Genomic DNA, 22,469 nt, shown 5'->3' with positions numbered 1-22,469 from the left:
CTCTGACTCATAGTGACCCTATATACAACAGAACGAAACACTGCCCGGTTCTGTACCAGCCTCACAATCCTTGCTATGTACCTAATCCCACCATTGCAGCTGCTGTGTCAATCCTTCTCCTTGAGGGCCTTTCCCTTTTTCATTGACCCTCCACTTTACCAAGCATGATATCTTCTTCAGGGAATGGTCCTTTCTGAAAACATGACCAAAGTAGATCAAACGAAGTCTGGCCATTCTTGCTTCCAAGGAACATTTGGGTGCACTTCTTCTGGGACAGACTTGTTAGTTCTTTTGGCAGTCCATTGTATTTTCTGTATTCTTTGTCAACACCACAATTCAAAAGCATCAACTCTTCTTCAGTCTTCCTTATTTATTATCCAGCTCTCTCATGCATATGAGGCGATTGAAAATACCATGGTTTGTGTTAGGCACACCTTAGTTTTCAAAGACACATCTTTGCTCTTCAGCACTTCAAAGAGGTCTTTGACAGCAGATTTGCCCAGTGCAGTACATCATCTGATGTTTAGGGTCATTGAAATGTTAATTTCAGGAATTGGTAAATAACTATATGTAACTTTTCCATACAGCCTACTCATTTTAAGCTTGAAATGAAGATGCTTTCCTTTATGTTTTCCTGGGTATGATTCATGGAATATGCCATAATCTCTCAATTCCTATATTATTAAATAATTAAGTCTTCAAATATAAAGATATTCATTCATAATAATTTGATGACATCATTTATCAAACAACTGAATTAGTCTTAGATGATTTTATGTAGACCTCTTTTAGCACTGTACATAGATTAATCCATGTGAGTTGTTGGAATACCAATCCCTCTCCCCTGGGAACTGGCCACCATTCCCTTACTTTGTCTGCCTCCATTCATTCCCAGGCATGGCCTCTTATTCTCGACAGGTCAGTGCCTGTGGAACTGCGCTCCATGTGCTCTGTGGAGTGCCCTTAGGCTTTCCGACAATGCCACACATCACATTTTGCAGATTTAGTCTCCAGAATGAGTGTCTTTTCTAAAACTCTGTTCTTGCAGCAAATATCAATGTTCAACTTTGCTTTCTCTTCCTCTCCCCTGGTTATTGAAAGATTGTATTGCTTTTTTCTCTCCTTCTTGTTCTCATGTTTCCTTGGTCTCTCATGCTTTCTGCAATCTCCTTTGCTCTCTGCTATTGCTTTGGCATTGCTTCAGCTACTTTGACTGTTTCTCTTTGCCCTTGCTCACACCGCTAGTAGGCCTCATTCTCTTGTTAATAAGCTCCATGGCTGTTACTGTGGACCAAGCCCTGTTCTTCATGTTTTACAGTAGTATAGCCCTGTGGTTGCACGCTCTGTCTCTCCGTGGGCTGGTTATCACATTTGCCATGGCTCAGTTTCCTCATCTATAAAATGGGGATAACAGTACTTTTCTCATAGGACTATTGGGAGGATTAAATAAGATTCTGGAAACAGTGTCACTTCTTTTTATCCCTGCCTCTGAATAATTGCACAGTGGCCAGATTTCTCACCCTCCTGAGGGAACCTCGTGAACTGACTTTCTGATAGTAGTTCGAGGAACATGGTATCCCCCTCCCAGCCTCAGGCCTTGGGAGCTAGGGAGGCAGCAGGGCAGGGAGAAATACCCTTTCAGAAATGTCTATCCTGGCATTCACTGACTGTGACAAAGTACCTTATCCTAAAGAGATGAGACTGTGGAAGGTCTATGGTCTATTAATAACTATTCTTCTTTTTTATTCCTTGGTGCTCACTCCTCAGGGCTTAAAAGTATCTCTCGGAGCTCTTTTTCCTTCCTCCCCTACCAGAATCTTTGTCCTTATCATGCCATCCATTAGTTTCATTAGATTTTCCAAGCTTTCTGACTGTACATCAGCAACCCAAATCACATATATATAAACACCCCACAAGAAATTAGGCAAAATATTCCTTCATAATTATAACCACCATAAAGAGTTTATTAACACTTCATGGATATTGTAACATTGGACCTTCTAAATAAAGAAGTATCTATTCAGTATCCCAATCCCTGAAAATCCTAAGTACAAAGCAATCAACACACATCCACTCTTGCACAGTACCACAACCCAAACCCACTGCCATCGAGTTGATTCCGACTCAGCAACCCCATAGGACACAGTAGAACTGCCCCATAGGGTTTCCAAGGCTGCAAATCTTTCTGGATGCAGACTGCCTCATCTTTGTTCCATGGAGCCACCCACAGAAATAATCACAAAAATAATTTATTGGGTTTGAACCCCCAATCTTTAAGTTCATAGTTGAGGGTTTTAACCACTGCACCATAAGAGCTCCTTCTTGCAGAACAGATAACTTAATTAACATTATCAGCACAATGGAGAACTTTTAATATCACCAGAAAGCTTTTTCCAATACCAAAAGTCAAACAGGTTAGTGATTAGGCCTTGTTGAAAATTTGGGAGTTGTTAGTCACTGAATTTCCCAGTGTGGCTCTTGGATGGTAACTGAAAGGTTGGTAGTTCAAACTCAAACTCACTCAGTGGCACCACCAAAGAAAAGTCCTGGCAATCAGGGTCTGTAAAGATTATAGCCTATGGAGCAGTTCTACTCTATAGCACATGGGGTCACCGTGAGTTGGAATTGATTCAACCGCATAAGACAGCAACACTCACTCTTTCTCTCAATTTTTTATAATTGGGGAATGAGGAGGGAACTGATAAAGATATGAATCAGTATTTCTTCCCAGAGAGTACCCAAACCCACTGCCATCAAGTAGATGCTGATTCATAGCAAACCTATAGGACAGAGTAGAACTGCCTCATAGGGTTTCCAAGGCTGTAAATCTTTACAGAAGCAGACTGCCACATCTTTCTCCCACAGAGTAGCTTGTGAGTTTGAACCACTGACCTTTTGGTTAGCCGCTGAATGCTTTAACCACTGCACTACCAGGCTGCTCAGAGAGTACTTAGTAACCCCAAAATATAAGCCATTTTTTATATCATTTTGGAAGTTGCAACACAGCTTCAACCTGAGTCCAAAGAGAGTCTTCCACCTCCTTTCCTCTAAATTTTAACCTTAAGAACTGTCTGTAAAGAAAACTTGGTCTACAGAATATGCATTCATTCAGCAAGTATTTGTTGAACAATTACTACGTGACATGCAAAGTTCTAGGTAGCAGGGATATAGCAATGAGCAAAACAGACAGAAACTCCTTGTCCTTATGGAGTAAAGTTGTTAGAAGATGATAAGAACTATATAGAAAAATTAAGTAAGATAAGAGAGTTGAAAAATGGGGGATAGGGGTTAGAGATGGTCTAAATAAGAGTGGCACAGGAGCAAAGACAGGAAGGAACTCAGGGTGTGAGTCATTCAGATATCTGGAGGACAAGTGTTCCTCCAGCATAGGGAAGAGCAAGTGAACAGCATAGGGAACAGCAAATGCAAAGACTGAGGTGAGAATGTACCTGGACTGTTGAAGGAATACCAGGTGTGATTACGGTGAAGTAAGTGTGTGTGCGTACATGAGATACAGAGAGAGAGAGAGAGAGAAAACAAACTAGAACTAGGAAAGGAGGTCATAGCTAGGGAAGGGCCAATTCATGTGGAGTCTTGTAGGTCATTGTAAGAACTAGGCTTTTCCTCTGAGTGAAATGTAGAACCACTGGAAGGTTTTGAGCAGAGCAGTGACATGATCTGACTCATGTGATGAAATGATTACTCTGGGCACCATGCTGAGAATTGACTGTAAGGAGCCATACTTGTGGAGGCAGACAGATCAGATAGGAGGCTATTACAGTAATGCAGGTGAGAAATAAATCACAGCTAGATTCTGGGTGGACTGGTGGTGGACGAAGTGGTTTAATTCTGGTAATGTCTTGAAGGTAGAACAATCAGTCAAGATTTCATGACACATTAGAAGTGAGTTGTAAGAGAAAACAAGAAGTAAAAAATGATCCCAAGGGCCTGTGCAACTAGAGGGATGGGTTCAGCTTTACTGAAATGAAAGGAGGTTTGGGAGAAACCAGGAGTTTAGTGTTGGATCAGATAAGCTTGAGATACCTAGTAGATTCCATGTAGAGAAATCAAAGCCATTAGATAAACACGTCTGAGATTTAATGAGTAAGTCCAGGCTGGGGATATAAATATAGGAACCCATCAGCATATTCACAGTGTTTAAAGACTGAATGACATCATTAAAGGAGAGGGTTAGATAAAGAAGAGAATAGGTCAAGAACAGAATCCTAGGAAACTCCAATCCTTAAAGGTCAGGAAGAGGAGGAAGAACAGTCACGGAAGTAGGAAGAAAATCTGGCTTCCTGGAAGCTAAGTGAAGAAAATGTTTCAAAGAGAAGGGCGCAAGTGTCAGATGGTGCTGATAGGTCAATGGACTGAATAAAATGAGAACTTTGAATTGATGCTTGGATTTAGTAATGTGGGGTCATTGGTGACCTTAATAAGAAATGTTCTAGTAGGCAGAAGCCTAATTTGAATGGCTTTAAGGCAGAAGAAGAGGAGATAAACGCTGGTTACATCTGCCTCATCTGGAAGCTTGTTAGAAATGCAGAGCCTCAGACCCCACCTAGCCCTACTGAATTAGAAGCAGCATTTTAACAAGATGCCTAGGTGATTTATGTGTTTATTAAAATTTGAGAAATACTGGTATAGATCCTCCTTTTATTGTAAAGAAAACAATAGGCCAGTAGCTAAAGGGAGAGGTGTGGTCAAGAGAGGCTTTTTCATTTTTTTTTTTTTTAATTCAGTTTATGTTTTTGAAGATGACAGAAATAATACCATGTATAAACCAGTAGCCATTGAGTTGACTCCAACTCATATGATCCCATATGTGTTAGAATAGAACTGTGTCCTTAGGGTTTTCAAAGACTGATTTCAGAAGTAGACCACCAGGCCTTTCTTCCAAGGTGCCTCTGAGTGGACTTGAAACTCCAACCTTTGGGTTATTAGTAAAGTGCAATAACAGTTTGCATCACCCCAGGACTCCCAGTCTGCATATAGGCAGATGTTTACCCAGCGAGCAGCATGAAGATAGGAACCTGCTTGATAGTTCTGTCCCTAACAACACAAAGAAAGAGATAAGAGTCAGGCTCAAAAGTACCCTTTAGCATCATATCCCCACTCTGTGGCCAAGTGAACATCAGACTTCTAATCCCAAGAGTTGGAGAAATTGCTCATCTTCTCCTCAGGCCAAAGGAAAAAAATCTCCTTTTTAAGGGCTGCCCTGCCTGGGACACTGCAGCTCAGATTAAACCAACCACACCATTTGCCGTCAAGTTGATTGCAACCATGGTAACACTTGTTGCCGAGTAGAACTGTGCTCCATAGGATTTTCATGGCTGTGACCTTTCATAGGTAGATTTTCTAGGCCTTTATTCCAAAGACACCTCTGGGTGAATTCTAACAGCCAACCTGATAGCCCAGCACTTAACTATTTGCACTACTCAGGGTCTCCTCAGCCTAGTTGTTGTTGTTGTTGTTATGTGCCGTCGAGTCAAACCCGACTCATAGAGACCCCTCCTTGGGTTTCTGAGGCAGTATCACTACAGAAGTAGATTGCCCAACCTTCCTTCCGAGGAATGGCTGGTGGGTTTGAACCGCCAGCCGTCTGGTTAGCAGGCAACTGTCTTAGCCACTATGCTACCAGAGCTCCCCCTCAGCCTAGTAGAAGTGGTTATTCCCTTTTATTCCAGGTCTGGAGGGTGGTCGTGCCTTCTTCAATGCAGTCAAAGAAGGAGACACCGTGATATTTGCAAGTGATGATGAGCAAGATCGCATCCTGTGGGTCCAAGCCATGTATCGGGCCACTGGGCAGTCACACAAACCTGTGCCTCCAACCCAAGTTCAGAAACTCAACGCCAAAGGAGGAAATGTCCCTCAGCTGGATGCCCCCATCTCTCAATTTTGTAAGTAAAAATGTCATTTCACAAATATAATGCTATAAAGTAAAGTAAATATTTCAAAATATAATTAGAAAATCTGGTTGCTTTTATATTAAGAATTTATGAAATCATGTTTGCTGAAAAACATATAGTGAATTCAGGGAGAAAGATGGGACAGACATGTTAGATGAAAGTAATTTTAAAGTGCAATACTTGACATATTTCCCCCTGAGGACTAAACAAAGGAAAACAGAACATCCTGTAGGTTTTGGATGTATTCTGGTCCCTTTGTTTTGCAGAAAATTTGGAATTCACAGCCCATGTATTTGTTTGAGTCCTTCAAATATAGTATATTATTTATGTCCTTGCCTCATTTCTTCCAATTAAAAGCAATTTTAAAATAGGGCTTGATTCAAAATAAATTTAAATCTGCAATTTAGAACCATTTAAAAATAAAAGATAGCATTATCACATGCAGCGGGGGGGGGGGGGGACATGGTACCTAAAATCCCATTCTGAGCTATGCAATAAGTAAAAATGCCAGGACCCCAAAATGAAACCATCTCCTTAAAGAGCCCCAGTTAATATTCCAGTTTCTTCTTCTCTTACCTTTGCATTTGTTTTACATTCCTTCTATTTCTTGCTACACAGGATGGTTTTATTTCCCAACACATATGATACACAGGATAAGGTGAAAGCCACCATACAGTTGGCCACATTTATTAAAACAAAGAAAATGGAAACATAAACAGGAAATAAAGTAATTCATTTCAATTATAAACATTAACCCTAATTAGATACTCTTGCCTTATGCTCCATATCAAATCAATTAGGCATAGCTCAGGGAAAAGTCATTTTAAGCAGTAATCATGGTGATCTTCTACTTTAGTGTGAAACCCACTCATTTAATTCATTGAGCACCTGTCTAGGTAACGGCACTATACTAATGAAGAAGAGGAACATCATCCCAACTCTTACCAGAGAGCATCCGTCCCCCTGCACCCTGATGGGGGAGTCTAGACAGTAAATAAGTCAATGAATGAACAAGATAATTTCAGACATCATAATAATGTCTAAATAGCATGAAGAATGTCCTGCAGTGGAGGCTGTGAGGGGAAAGGGAACATTGGACAGAGGACTGATAAAGGCTTCTCTGAGTTTAAATCCAAATGATATGGAATCAGTCCTGCAAAAATCTGAGGAAAGAGAATTGCAGCAAAAGAGAAAGCAAGTGCAAAGGCCTCAAAGCAGAAACTTGACCTTTAACAGAGTGCTTTCACATAGTCTGTCCTCCATAGTAAGCAAATATGAATATGAGTAGAGTAACTTTGAAACTGCTGCAATTAAATAGAGCTAAATTTGCTTTTGAATGAATTCCAACCCATATCCATTTCCATCGAACCTTGCAACAGTCTTGCTGATGGGGGAATATAACTCTTTTTGAATGACAAGTACTATCTGTCAGGTGCTCCCTGGAATTCCTATCCAATACTGAATGGAGTGCAACCAGAAAACCATGAAAGGGTAGGGAAGAGGTTAAGGTAGAATTTGGAGGAGAAGGGATGGCCCTCCTGTCCACAACCACCACCAAGTTCCTCATTCTCTACTTGTTTTCTCCAGCAGCTTGTGGCATTTAGATTGATTTAAAAGCAAAACAGAGTTTTGCTCAGTCATTAGTTGAGGTAATCAAAACCTAACCCTTTGCTGTCAAGTCAATTCTGAGTCATAGCAACCCTACAGGACAGAGTAGTATGCCCATGAAGTTTCCAGGGCTGCCCATCTTTATGGAAGAAGACTGCCGCATCTTTCTACTATGGAGAGGGTGGTGAGTTCAGACTGCTGACCTTCCGGTTAGCAGCCAAGCACTTAATCACCGAATCACCAGGGCTCCTTAGTTGAGGAAAAGCATATCCAATGATTGTTTAATTAACAAAACCCAAAAATCTGTGCAATAGAATCCCCTTTTTCACCTTGCCTGGAGTGCTCCTTTTAGTAAATTGGGAAACAGCGCATCTTATCATATTCCCTTGATAGAGTATTATCCCTGAATCAGAAAAATAATTCCTAATTATAATCATCATTCAAATCAACTTCATAAAACATGTATCTCAGGTGGCATTTGGAAAATACTGGTCTTATTTCCAAATGATCTCCATTTCACCTGGCATTCTATGTCTCTGTTCTGTCATCTACCTAGATTAAGAGAATAGCTTGTAATTGGCCCCCATTTTTCCTCACTAGAGTAGGGAAGTTGAAGGGAAGTACAGACCAGACACTGATTTTAAAAAGAAGACTAATGATAGAAGCTCTGACAAGGGGATATCTTTTCATGGAAATACTATAAGGCTCATGACTTAAGACTTTCCTCTTTGAATAGGATTCATTTTTCCAGGACATTAAAATGTTAGCCATTAGGCATCAACAGAAAAATTTAATGGCATATACACAAGCTTGATGTACGTTTCTAACCTAGTTGACACACGGAAACCAAAACCAAACCCACTGCCGCTGAGTTGATTCCAACTCATAGTGACTCCCATTGGGTTTCCAAGACTGTTAATCTTTATGGAAGTAGATTGCTTCCATCTTCCTCCCATGGAGAAGCTGGTGAGTTTGAACTGCCAACTTTCTGGATAGCAGCCAAATATCCACTATGCCACCAGAGCTCCTTACCCTAGTTGACATAGAGAACTTTTATTACGTGGGGTATTCCAAAGAAAAATCCTGAGGGTTAAGATTTGAAGAGTACATAATATTATCTCTAAAGAGCATGTGAGGCAGGCTGAGAGATGAGATGAGACAATACACACCTCTGGGATTTATCAATATCTGGTGGTAATTCCACCTTCTTTATAGTCTCCCTAAGTCACCAGCCAAGAACTGGAGTTCTCAAAGGTGATAAGACTCTACCACACCTACAAAATTCTTTAAAACAAGGTCACTACATTCAGCCATGCAGGTGTGCTCTGTAGTAAGCACCTTTCACATAGACAAAAATGTCAGTGGCATCCACTGAATTCAGTGGATAATATAGTATACAACCTGTGTAACTGTACATAGTAACATAGTAAACAGTAATCTCTACCTGAAGTTTCAACCCAATAGTTTTGAACCCAAGCGCCCCCTGGTTACTTTATTATCCCTGAGATGGGCCTTGACACTTCCAAATCCTATCTCTTCCAAGTTTGGCACTTAATAAAATCTACACTGAAGAGTTCCAGTAAGCAGGGCTTATGTTCCCATAATTTAGAAGCCAGCAGAGGAAGCCATTCAGGATTTAACCATCCCAACCTCTTGTAGCTGAGCATTTGCAATTAGGAGTATATATGAGAGAGATTAAAAGCTATGATATGTACCCTTGTCATGTTTTTTCACTTGTGATGTATGAGACATGATGAAGGCACATATCATAATTTTTAGTGGAGCCTGCCACAGAATGGCAATTAAGTCATAAATTAGTTCACAGTTGCCTTGAGTCTATTAAATTAAACCCAGCCATAATCTTAACTTATTCTTAGATGACTGACTCATCCTAGTTTGCCTGGGACTTTCCCAGTTTGCCTAGGGTCCTCCTGGTTGTAGCACTGAAAGTCCTGTGTCCCAGGAGACCTGCCCCTCAGTCCTGGGCCAACCTGGAAGGTTGGGCACCCTGCACTACAAATCAAGATTATAGAAAAGTGCTAAATAATCATAACATATTTATAAATAGCAAACTTTGGTCCTTCACTTACATTTGGTTTCTAGTCTGTCTTAGTTGCTTTGTTTTCTTAAGTCACATCACAAAATTAAGTCAATCCCAGATTCTTGGACTAACACAAAGATTAAAAACAATCAAGTATTGCATTTTAAAAAGGTTTCCTTGACTTCCAAAAGGTAAGGGTCACTGTTAAAGACTTAACGCTGGTGTACCTCACTAATTCCTGGTTTTGAATATTTGATTGAAGTATTTGCTATACTTGCTAGTGACTAATTTTTAAGAACTGTAATTTTCTACGGCTTAATTTAGTAATCACTTCACTAGTATTTACATGGCAAAGAGAAGCTGCATAGAAGTGGGAAAATGTTTTGGGAGAAAGAAAAATAAACACTCCAGTCTTGTCATGTCGCTGTCTGCTCAAGGTAAACTTGAGAATGGAACTTTTTAAGTTTGAGAAACTTAGGAGTCATTGTGAGTGTATTTGGGTCTTTCTAAATTCAGTTTAACAGACTTCTGGGTTTTTTTATTTTTTGCAATTTCAAAATGAAAAGACACGTCTGAGAAAGAGTGGAGTGGGGTATTTATATGGAATTGTACAAACTGAAAAAATAGATCCTGCTATTCATTAGTTTGTGTGTGACTCTACAAAGGCTTTGGGAGGGTTCCATCAATCTTTAAAACTTTGTTTGTTCTTCTGGGGGTTTTTGTTTGTTTGTTTCTTGTTGTTGATTTAAATTTTTTTCCTTTTTTGCTAAAATTTTTAAAAAATCAAGTCAGTACCTAGCTATACAACTTTTTAAAACGAATTCTTGCAGTTTTCCAATTTTTAGGGCCAATGTTGCTTACCTTAGAAACAGTGTCCAAACCTGCAGTTGAGTGTTGCCACACTTAATCATGTCAAGTGGCCTCTCACTGACACACCTTATCCTGACCATTCTGTATGAGTGGAACAGTAAAAATCAGTACCTCCATTTTCCTTTGGAGTGGGCCAAGGGGGAGGGGATATTTTAAGCTTTGGCATTTATCAATGATTATTTGATATATCATTTGCAACAACTCTCATTTTTAATGCCTGTTCTCAACTAACAACTGTTAATCATATCCTAGTTCCTCAAAGTTGGGTATTTTTGAAAATGGCTTAATGTTTGCTGCCATTTAAATAGTCTTCAACAGTTGGAGGAGGTTGGTTAGGGTTGGTTTGTGGGGGAGGGGTGATTTTTGTTTTTTGTTTTGTTTTGTTTCGTTTTGTTTTTCAGTTTTCTTGTTCAATCTTTGCTCGGACCCAAGAACTTTAGCTGCTAGGTTAGAACTCCTGTCTGCTTTCCTGAGCCTTGTTGCTAGTCTTTATGTTATTCTGGTTTGTTCCTTCTTACCCTGCTAACTTCTAGCTGGACTGAAGGGTAAGTGCTCCCCTATAGCTAGCACAGCTCAGATAATCAGACTAGATTATCTGACACCTGCAATGTGCTTCCCCCCTCTCCTCTTAAATCGCCCTCATGTCTAGATTTTGTAGTAAAACTATTCATGTTATTTTCCTGACCTTAGGTTTGAAATGTAAGCTTCCATACTGAAACTAGGATGCATGTGATGTGTGCATAATTGCCTTCTCTCCTTGGCTTTCATATTGGCATCAAATGATCCTCTAAGTAAAGCCAACCATTAACATCTCCTAATTTTTTTTTCATTCCAAGATTATTAATTAACATCACAACAAAATGACAAATAATGCCTTTGTTTCATGGAATTAACAGCTACCTGACTGCTTAATGCCTGAAAACAGATCATCCTGCACTCTGACAATGTGTTGTTGCTGTTCCTTTCCCATTCCAAAGATTAGTATGGTCGGCAGACTGATGGTGTGGTTTCAATTGACCCCTTACCAGATAGAATGGTAGCGTAGGAAATCCAAAGATGTTAACTGAGTAAGACTTTAAGAAGTTGCAAAATTCACTTAATAAACAAAGCAAATGCATTATTTGAATGCTGAAGAATTAATGCTACCTTCCTTGAGAGTATATTGAAAGTAAGCCCCAATTCAGGGTTAATTTTGAAAGGAGAGCTGTAACACACAGGGCTATCACACACAAAGAACAGAAATCGAGGACATGCTGAGTCCATGTCACTTATTCATAGATGCTTCAGAATCACCATCTCCCAGTGCAAAGGAAGGTTTTCACCTCTGGTCGCCAATGTCTCACTGCTACTCCCCTAAGAACAATGACAACAATAACTTTTTTTTAGCCTCATTTGTATTTGTATTAATTTTTCCAAAAATAAACCTGTTAGAGAGAGAGAGAGAGAGAGAGAAAGAAACATTAAAAATTTAGAAAAATCTTGCAGTATTTGAGTTATTAATAAAAGGGTATACAGTTTCTTTATCCACGTAGGAAAAAGCTGCCCACCAAAAATGTGGGGAAGACTGGACACAAGAGAGAGCTAGAAAATATGTCAAGAGAGCAGGCAAATATGTATTTGAGTATTCTGAATGCTGACTTGAAGATGTAGGTCATATCATGCCTCCTGACCATTTAACAATAGTCCTTTCTTTTAATTCTTTCGGTCTCTTTCTTTAATTTGCTTTCTTTCTCCCCTTCTTTCTTTTTTCTTTATTTTGCATAAATGTACCTGACTAGCAGACAGACTTTTTCATGACGCCAAGCAGATACCTAATTTAACTTTACTTTGAATGTCTGATCAGGCATTTTTAAAAACTTAGCGGGTTGGATTTTGCTATACATTTAAAAAAAAAAAAAAAAAGAATGAAAGAAAGGATGGATGAACAGATGACTGAATGATTTCTTTTCTGAGCGAATTGACATGTATTTGCACAAGAACGCATTGCTATCGTAGTAGATTTTCAAATAGTCTTTTGCCTAAGTTTCTTTCTATATTTTTCTCTTATGTGATCTTTGCTATATCTTCTTATATTGTCAACTTGCAGTTGCTACATTGCAGGAATGCAATATCAAAGAATTAATTCATAATGCAACTTAATTTGCATGACTCAAAACCACACTGTAAATTCTTCTCATTCTAATATTAAATGATTTTTAAAAGAATAGACTCCCACAGCAGGCCCAAGATATTCCAAATACAATGAGATGATCTTACTAGACTGTTAAATGAAGATGCATTTCCTTGTAAACTATTTCAGATACATTTAGAGTCTTATTCACTAAGCAGTTGAAGATTTTCATGATAGGTAGTGATTTGCAATAAGGTACATTATTAACCACTATCAAGAATGGAAAATATATTTCAACCATATTACCAGGAACATAAAGACATTATCAAGAACTCTGTAAATTAATTGATAAGTGTATGTATTCATGTACGTATATACATTGATATATGTAGGTATGTATGTATATATAAAGGAAAATGAGAATTAGTGTTCAGCTCCCAAGCAAGAGATAATAATCCAAGCATCATTGGGGTTTTAAGTAAGCACTGACTACAGCAGGAAAAATTAGGAATCATTTATTTATTTGTTTTGAAAGCAGTGGCAAAGTCTTTGTGAGGATTTAAAGCAACTTTCTTACAAAGAATTATAACAATTAACACTGAAATAATAGCACACACTTATCCCCTTGGGTATGTTGAAGTAACCATTTTAAATTCAAGATTTCTACAGAATGCAGAGTTGCCCTTGATAGCTCCTGAAGAAGCCATCCTCTGTTGGCCGTGCATGTTAGCTTGGCTTAGTCGAAGGGACCCTGAAAGGATTCAGTTGCTTTTCAATTAAATGGTGCACTGAGTGCCTCGGGGAAGCAGGCATGGGTGGACCCATCTTATGCTAGCTGTGCAGGCTCAGGCAGAACTCAGCGACCCCTGTTCACTTCACCAGCCAAGAAAAACTCTTCTAGAAAAATCCATAACCAGCCAGCTGCCATCAATCATTGTCATTTCTTTATTTCATGTCTTCTGATGAGGTTGACTACTGTCATTGTTCGTTATTGTTCAAACCATAACATTCACTCTTACACTGTCAAGCGGAGATGACAAGCATACATTTTCCATATAAGAAACATATAAAGTCACCTTTTAATTTGCAGTTTGAGTTCACAGATGACTTTAGAGTTATATTAGCTATTCTCTTGCCTCTAGCATCTGTCCAGCAGAGCAAAGGCCATAACTACACCCTAAACTTCAACAATAAAACACCTACCCCTGTCTTATTACAAAAGAGATCATTTGAAAGAAGAGACTTTCAGAGGTTTTCTTAACAGTATAATCATAATTAATTTCAACAGCGGAATTTCCTTTTCCCTAACCCATAAAAAAATCCAAATGTAATATTACAAAATAAAAAGAGATTTCATCTTTTGTCTTTATTCTTTTAGCTGTTAGAATAATAAGAAAGCTTCAATACAATAAAACTATGAAAGCTATATTATTTTCCCAAGAAAATTACATTTATTTGACTGACATTATTACAAACCTGTCTAAAAACATATGTCTGAAACAAGATCTTTTACATATGCTTGCTTTTGAAACAAGAGATCAGGAAAAATATTAAGTATTTTTTCTCCAGCTGTGAGGGAAGAAAAAAAGGACAAGAATATCAAACATGAAATGAACCTAAACATGATCAATTAAACAATAACATAAATGGTAGGGTGGTCAATCAGGAAGCATTCCACTGAAATTTTAATGAAGTATAAATAGATGAGAGTGTAAAACCCACATAATGGCACTTTACAAACAATCCTTAATGTTAAAGCAAAATTGTTTCTGAAGAAACTTGAAATACAGTTTTGCTTAGTTTCCATTTAAAGTGTAGCTTCCCTCCTTAAGTCCATGTGCCCCCCTCAGCCTGCTTCTGCGTCACAGGTACCCTGATACAGCTTTAAGTTTCTTAATGTAGTTTAGAATATCAGCTTTATCATCTTAAGTTGGTCTGAAATCAGTCCCCTATTCCTATGCTAAAAAGGCCTTCAGATCCTTATGCATATAAAACCCAGAAGTGGAACAGATAGCAACATTTGGAAGGTGTGTGGAATTATGCCCCAGATGCACAAAATCACACAGCTCATTTTGAGTCCATGTGGAGCCCTTGAACACCGGCAGGACTTAGGAACTCCTCAGCCAGGTGTGAAGAAGGTAAAGGTTGAAGTCAGTTCTTAAAATGCACCAATTCCTTGCTTTCTTACAATTTTTTTTTCAAAAAAGTATATATATATGTGTGTGTGTGTGTGTGTGTGTATACACACATACATATCTATATGTATGTGTATATAAAGGAAAATGAGCATTAGTATTCAGTTCCCAAGCAAGAAATAATAATCCAAGCATCATTGGGTTTTTAAGCAGCCACTTTACCCACCTAACTCTATTTTGCTCAGTCTTATGTTCAAATTCATTTTCTTTCTCTTGGCACATGCCAAATTCTGGCAAAGAAGGTATCCCAAAGTGTCCTGAATTCAGGGATTGGCTTTCTCATACTTTTGCTGTGGGCTATTTTCCCCCCTCCTAATATCAACATTGGCATTTTCTTTTTCTTTCATCAACCAATTCCAATTGTTTGTACAGAGGGAAATAGAGTTGCAAGGAACATTTTTTTTTTTTTTTTAATGTTCAGCACCGCAGAGGAACAGACTGGGACAGTGCAAGAATGACTATATGGTGTTGCTTGAGAAGCACCCACTAGTCACTAGTTCTTTGAAACAGAATTTGGAACAGCTGGACCACTGCAGTGCTTTATTTTAAAATAGACAACATATGTAATGCATATGGTCTTAGACATGTATGGAGACACAGGCAGACAATCTGAATGGTATCCAAAGACACCTGCACCTAGAATTCTGTTTCCTTCTATACAATTTTTTTTTCCCCCTAAGAGCACATGTTCCCACTTTTGGATTTTCAAGATACCATCTGAATCCCCATGTGTGTGACTCCTTAATAAAGTCGATGAGAAGTTTCCTGGATGAAGGTGTCAGAGTAAGTTAATAAACACCTCCTAAAGATGTGGCTCCTCTGGGAGACGGCAGAGGAAATAACAAATCAGAAACTTGCCCTCAAGAAACATATTATCTATCAAGGTATTCAGTTGTATGTACATTTAGGTATAGGTGTGTTCTCTTTGACAACAAAGGAATCGGAACGTATCCCCACAAAACCACAGAGGCAGGACATAGAAATTAGTTACACAGGGGCAGAGGAGACCCATAGATTAGGGAGATTGGGAAGAACTTCCAGCTTCCTATAAACAGAATGGTTCAAGATGCAAGAAAGGAATGGAGCATTAGCTATAAATTCGGAGATTTCATGCTTTTCACCATGAACATAAGACTTGCTTCAGGAGCACTAAAATGCCTGCCCTTTTACTATTAATGGGAACTCTGGTGGCACTAGTGTTTACTGAGCATTTACTGTGCCAGCCACTCCAAGTGCTTTACAGACACTTCATATCATATCCTCTTAACAACCCTCTGAGGGTAGACTTCAATACCAGCCTCAATTTATAAATGAGATTCAGAAACATTAAGCAACCTGCCTCGTGTCAGACTCCTAGTAAATGACAGTCTTTCTGACCACCCCTCAAGTCCACCTATTTAACTACCTACTATCCTGTTGTTGTTTCTTGCCCTTAAGTCACGGCAACTGGGTGCTCGACAGGATCTGATTGCTGTGATTTATAGAGTTGTCATTGGCAGGTTTTCTTCCTTTATTCCTAGTCTGTCTTAGCCTGGAAGTTCCACTGAAACCTGCTCAGCCTCACAGCAGCACACAAGTCTCCACTGGCAGGCGAGTGATGGCCCCATGTGTGGTGTATTAGCTGGGATTTGAACCTAGACGTCCCACATGGAAGGTGGAGCTTTACCTCTAACCCCACTGCCTTATGAACTATTCCCTTTGGCTTTGGTATATCAACAGTCCATAAAATCAAGAAATAGAAAATATTTGTTGAGAGGGTGAATTTATTTCTTTTGATGAAATAAGCTTATTATTTCAACAAATATATATTAGGTACCTACTGTGTGCCAGGCACTGTTCTTGATGTTGGGAATGTGGCAGAGAACATATAGTTCTTTTCTGCTCTGAAAGAGCTTAAAATCAGATCCTTTCTACTGACAAATTAAAATAGCATTGCAGGTCCCCTTCCCACCTTGCTTAATATAACAAGTTCAATGAAATTCTCAATGATTTCATGAGAATCAGACACCTCTTTAAACACTCTTAGTTACTGGAACCATTAAGATAATAAGCGTAATTCTGAGGTAATGATCATTTTGTTCAAGAAAAATCCAGGGGCTGTCCATTTTACTTGCTGGAAATTACCACTAAGCTCCATCCACACAGAGAGAAGAAGGTATGCATCAGATCTGAAGGATCATTAAATTACAGTCTCTGATAGCAGAAAGGGATCTGAGAGGTCAGCTCATCACAAAAGGAAACTGAGGCCCAGAGAGAGAGACAACTGAGCCAGCTTCCTACAGCTATTTAGAAACAGAGCCCAAACTAGAATCCAGACTTCCCAAATGCGGTCCCAGGCTCTTTCTCCATGTGGACCCAGGCACTATTTTAGGCTGCAAGGCAAGAAAGGAGGAAGGGAAAAGGAATTCTTATTTTGATCAGATTATTCTCTGAAAAGGAAAACAGGCTGATTTTAAGCATATTTTTCTATAAGCCTACTTTAAAATGCAAGTAAAAATGAAATTGTTCTTTAGACTTCCTATAACCCAAGAACTGGCACCATCAGTCTGAGTTAATTAGCTGTTTTGATGGTGGGGGAGTAGGGAGTGGGTCTGTATCCAGGTCTTCATCTAGGAGCCAAGTCACCTTTTCAGCTCCATTTCCTGAGTGGCCAGCAGGGCAAATAGCTCATCAGCAAAGTGTTCAAGAGGCTCACCAAATAAACAAAGAATAAGAAATGGAAAACAAGAGCCATATATGTATGTGTGTGTGTGTGTATAAAACTACAAAAGAGCCCCCTTCTCGCTCTGCTGAATGACCAATTGTACTGTCATAATTGAAGAGCAATAAAATATCAGAGCCAAACTGGCAAAGTAAGGCCCTGGCCGATTTGTCAGCTTGCAGCCTTTTACAAGAAATCCGAGAGTAAGAGGCTGATGCTAGCCAAAATGCCTGATCTCTTGTGTTCAAATCGGGAGGCACAGGGATGGTTGAGGCTTTTTGTGAGGATGAAACAGGATGAGCAGTTAGTGTGCACCTCACCTTGAGTTTTTCCAGCATATTAAATTGAACTCAGACTGACGAGGTGGAGGTGAGAAGCAGACTCTGTCAGCAGGGATAGAGAGGTGCCACCGGGATTGTTTGGGTGCCATTCTGCCAAGTGAAACCTAAAGATGGAACAGGTTTAACACACTGGGCCCTGGGTCTGACTCCAGGTAGGCGCCTAGCCCTTTGCACAGCAACAACTTCCTGGCCACCGCTCTTGCCAGCCATCCTGAGTCAAAGGAGGAATGTATTTTGGAGACCCAACAACCAAACAAAAGGAATTCTCCTAAATGGAGCCCTCAGTCAATTGAAGCACTGTCCTGAGAGCAAACCAGAGGCAGTTACCATACCCAAGAAGATTCTTTTAGATTCTCTAATACAATTCCTGCACAAGCTTTTGTTTCATCATCTTAACGGAGCAATTTAGCTATAAAAATACACATTCTTCAACTTGCCTTCTGGAAACCATTGCTCCTATGTGTCTTGGGCATAAACAACATGTCTTGTTCAAACAATTACCACTTGCTGCTTCTATGAAATTTAGCAGAAGATTTAAAAAATCTTAACAATAACAGGGCATAAATCTAACATATCATGCATTTATGTTTGAAAGATACACAAAATCAATAATAGTGTGAGGAGAAATCATCATCCTAAAGTCACACTGCTACCATGACTCGAGCTTTTATCCATACCTCAAGAATGGGAGAAAAAGTATTGCCTGGGAGGGAGGCCACGTGTGAAAACATTATCCAGATGCCTTCTCCAAATCAGAAACTGATTTTCCCATGTCCTGACAGCATCACTGGCAGGTCCCCATATTCCCATAGAATGTTGTATTCAAAGAGATAAATAAAATCTTGCTCGATTTGATATAAAATTCTTTTTCTGAATAGTCTGCATATCAGGAGAGTGAGTAAAGATGAGGTGGAGTGAATTGATTCCTTTCCTATATAGAACCTTCATTTCTACCTCTTTAGGCATTGCTTGGCCATACTCCACTTGAATTCTCTGAGTATTTTTTACCGGTTGAGTATAGTATATTTTAGTTACACGTGTTGAGATTAATTAGTTAGCCCTCAGGAGGTTTTGCCTACGGCCTTCACCCTGTAAGGAAAAGTGTGAATACATTGAGACTATTAATTCACAATAAATGGCAGACCATAGCCCTTGCTGAGTAAATTTCTGTTTGTCTCTTTTATAAACCTTGCTAACTGAGTAAGCCCACTATAAAGCAGTGTCCTTGGCCATCACAAATTAAATTCCCACTGAACTTATTCTCCAGATTTCCATGAAAATATTTTGTTTTTGTTTTTGCTTTTAATTTTGGAGGGTGGGGACTCAAACCTTTAATGAAACCAAATTGGCAATGGGAATTGGAGCTGGGAGGGTACAAATATTGTCACTGCTGAAAATCAGCATAACCCTTTTTCCAGACTATCCCAATAATTGTAGAGAAATTACTGTAGACATAACCACTGGAATGGCAGAATCTATTAAAAACATAAAAAGCTAAATAGGCTTTTATAAGCAAAGATCCGATCTGCTTTCAGTATTTGGTGAATACGATCTTATGCTTAGTTTTTAAAGAACAACATATAAATGCACTGGAATTGTGATCATTTGATAAACATGTTGATGCCAATATATTTTTGCCTAAATGCAATAAACTCACCAGTAAGTGATGCAAGTTGACAATGGGAGGTTAAAAGAATATCTTGGGGATGTTGGTGGGAGGTAATGGAGAAAGCGCTAGCGTTCATAATGCTTAGTGAATTCCTGTGTATTTGAAATGTCAAAGAAAATGTGATGTGTTTCTCTAAATTGTGTCTCTCTCTACATGTATAAATGCACAGACGCAGATAGAGCTCAAAAGCATGGCATGGATGAATTTATCTCTTCCAACCCCTGTAACTTTGACCACGCTTCCCTCTTTGAGATGGTGCAACGCCTCACTTTGGATCACAGACTTAATGATTCCTATTCTTGCCTGGCAAGTATATTCTTTGGTCTACAGCAATTTAAACATGAGAAATTTTTTTAAAAAAACATAAAATATTTCCTCACCTTTATGTTAGAAGCTCTTTTCTCCACTACAGAATCCCTTTACAATTTAAAAAGTGTTCATGATTTCCCAGATCAAGAGAGTTTTCCTTACCAAAGAACCAAGACTAAACAAGAGAAAGTTATCAGGAGAGACCACTCCAATTCCCCAGGCTCCCTATCTTAGCATCCCCCTTTTCAGCTGCTACATGAGAAATATTCCCATGAGGGTAATTGAGTTTGGCACCTGCTTATGGAGAACTTGTACAAAATCGCCTTGATATCTTAGAGTTTGCTATCTCCCTCCGTCCCTCCCCACCTCGGATGATAAGGCAGCGTGCTCCTGCCTCTTAAACGAACATGTGCTTTTATGTATTTTTTCAAAGATTAAAATGATCAGGAAATAAATTCCCTTTCATTGTTCATAAGTTAAAACAAATTGGTTTATTTAAGTGACTTTTGTTGCTGTTGTTCTTGTCATAATACACAGAGCATTTTTTTTACCTTTAGGGGAATTTTTTGTAGTACTTTAGATATTTGAACGTTGAGCTATCTAGCAGGAGCATCCACATTTCCTAAAATCCTGTTTTAAACCGTTTAAATATCAGTCTATGAGTCTAACGACTCATTTTTGGTCTTAAATGATGATATTCATAAACCTAAAATAAGACCCAATGTTTTTCCCTCTATATAAATGCTTAATTCATTTCTTAGATGTCCTTAATCCTGCTCTATAGATGGGAAAGGTAAGGGGAAATAATGAAATGACTTCCCACAGAGGAAAATTCTCATTCCTGACTCTAAACACTAAGGCAATTAAGGCTAATTTATCAATATTGTATTACTAATATATAGTTAACTAAGGTCAGTATATTATTGATAATAATACTTTATATTTGCATATTTTTCTTTCTAAATGACATAACTGTATCCTAAGTATCTATTTTGACTGATTTTTATTTTAGATTCCTTCTTTTTGCAATTCTTAGAAGCCAAAATATCAAAAATAGTAGGTAAAATACTCTTTTAAACAGAAACAGGATTATGTCAAATAATTTATTAATCTGCATCTCATAAAACATTCATTAATTATCTCAGGTTTAGAATCACTTCATCGCAGGAATCTGAACTTTGCCAAGTTGGAAAGGAACACATCATTTTGACTTAAAAACAAACAAACAAAAATGCTTACCTTGCATTACAAGGCGATTTTTCTCAAATGTTTCCTAAGATTATGTGACTATTTGTATAATTATAAATTGCATTTATGAGACTTATAGCTCTGAGTTTAAATCATTCTCTTTTAGGTATAATTTCTGTTTTCTGGAGTAATTTTTTTTGAGGGGCTTTTTTTTTTTTTGACAGGTTTTTTTTTATCAACATTTTTTAAAACAATTTTATTTTTAAATTCACCACTAAGGAAAGTTAGTAAACACTCTCTAAAAATCAAACCAAAAATGATTTTCAAATCTGTTCCTATTAGTTTCTTATAGACTTAAAAATATGGTACAAAATCCAAAATTAATTATGAAGAGCATAAAATAGCTTCTTTCCCCATGTGTATACCTGTATCTATTAACCATCACCCCAAATTTTTAAAAAATAACAGAAATCAAAAGGATCTTATCTCCTTCCTCTATATATTCCATTTTCTCATTATTACAATCTTTTTTTCAGTTGGTTTTGGAGACCGACCAGCAGGGATACATAAATTTTTCTGTGTCTTCGAATGAGTTCCTAATTGATATTTCTTCAACTCTTTTCAAAGCAGCTATTTTGGCATCTACAAAAGACTTGGTGTCATCTGAGTCGTAGAAAATATATTTTAATCTTTCACAGCAGTGTTGTTTCTAAGATTTAGCATTTGGGGTAGCAGATGGGGTGGCAAAGAAGTTGCCTATAGGGGCAGCCCACTGCCTCGACTACTCTCCCGCCCTCTGCAGTAACTTATAATTTGAAATAGGAAAGATGCCGTCTTTCCTTGGATGCATCGCTGAGCTGCATGTTGTCAATTGAAGATTCCCCAGATCCCTAATAAGAGATGAGAGCACTGCAAAGACCTCCTTTGCTGCACTTCTGTGGCCTCTGCCTGTACCCCAGTCACTTTCTCCTTTTGCCTTTTCACTTCCACAATAGAGCACTATTCAAAAGATGACTCAGAAAAGACCCTCAAAGTAAAACTAAATTTATATTCAAAACAGCTCTAAATTTCCAGCTTACAAAGGATCACCTAAATTGGTTAACTTTTTGCTGCAGACAGGCACTGACACCAAAAGACATGATTTGATTTCAGGCTCTGCTCAAGGGTGACCTTGAGTGACAAATTGGAAGAAAGGTCTGATGATCTGTTTCCAAAAGGTCACAGACATTGAAAACCTTACAAAGCACAGTACTAGTCTGACACACATGGGGTCCCCATGAGTCAGAGTTGACCTGATGACAACTGATTTGGTCTGATTTTATTTTCTTAAGTGCATAATGAAGGTGACAGTTTGTATCCCATGATGTCACTCAGTCTGCTCAGAACTACAGATTCCATCAGTGTTCTCTTTTATAGCAGAGTTTGGGCTGGTCCCACACCAAGTAAATAAATAATAAGAAAACAAATAATTGCTAGGACATCAATAAAACGGAACACTAAAACAGAGGACAAGCAAGTACTCTCA

At 38.5% G+C, this 22,469-nt stretch overlaps 1 protein-coding gene across 1 annotated transcript in view; it reads left to right on the top strand.

The window, feature by feature from the left end:
- Positions 1-22,469, top strand: part of CADPS (calcium dependent secretion activator) — a 741,642-nt gene that overhangs the window by 546,825 nt on the left and 172,348 nt on the right. Inside the window, exons 11-13 of the mRNA XM_042780468.1 lie at positions 5,691-5,903; positions 10,965-10,976; positions 19,617-19,753. Of these exons, the coding sequence (XP_042636402.1) occupies positions 5,691-5,903; positions 10,965-10,976; positions 19,617-19,753 (362 nt within the window). The remainder of the gene's footprint in view (positions 1-5,690; positions 5,904-10,964; positions 10,977-19,616; positions 19,754-22,469) is intronic.

This window comes from Orycteropus afer, unplaced genomic scaffold (genome assembly GCF_000298275.1).
Source record: "Orycteropus afer afer isolate SDZICR_OR568_19922 unplaced genomic scaffold, OryAfe1.0 scaffold00041, whole genome shotgun sequence".
Lineage (NCBI taxonomy): Eukaryota > Metazoa > Chordata > Mammalia > Tubulidentata > Orycteropodidae > Orycteropus > Orycteropus afer.
The sequence above is the reverse complement of the archived record's forward strand: the minus strand, read 5'-3'. Positions and strand labels throughout refer to the sequence as shown.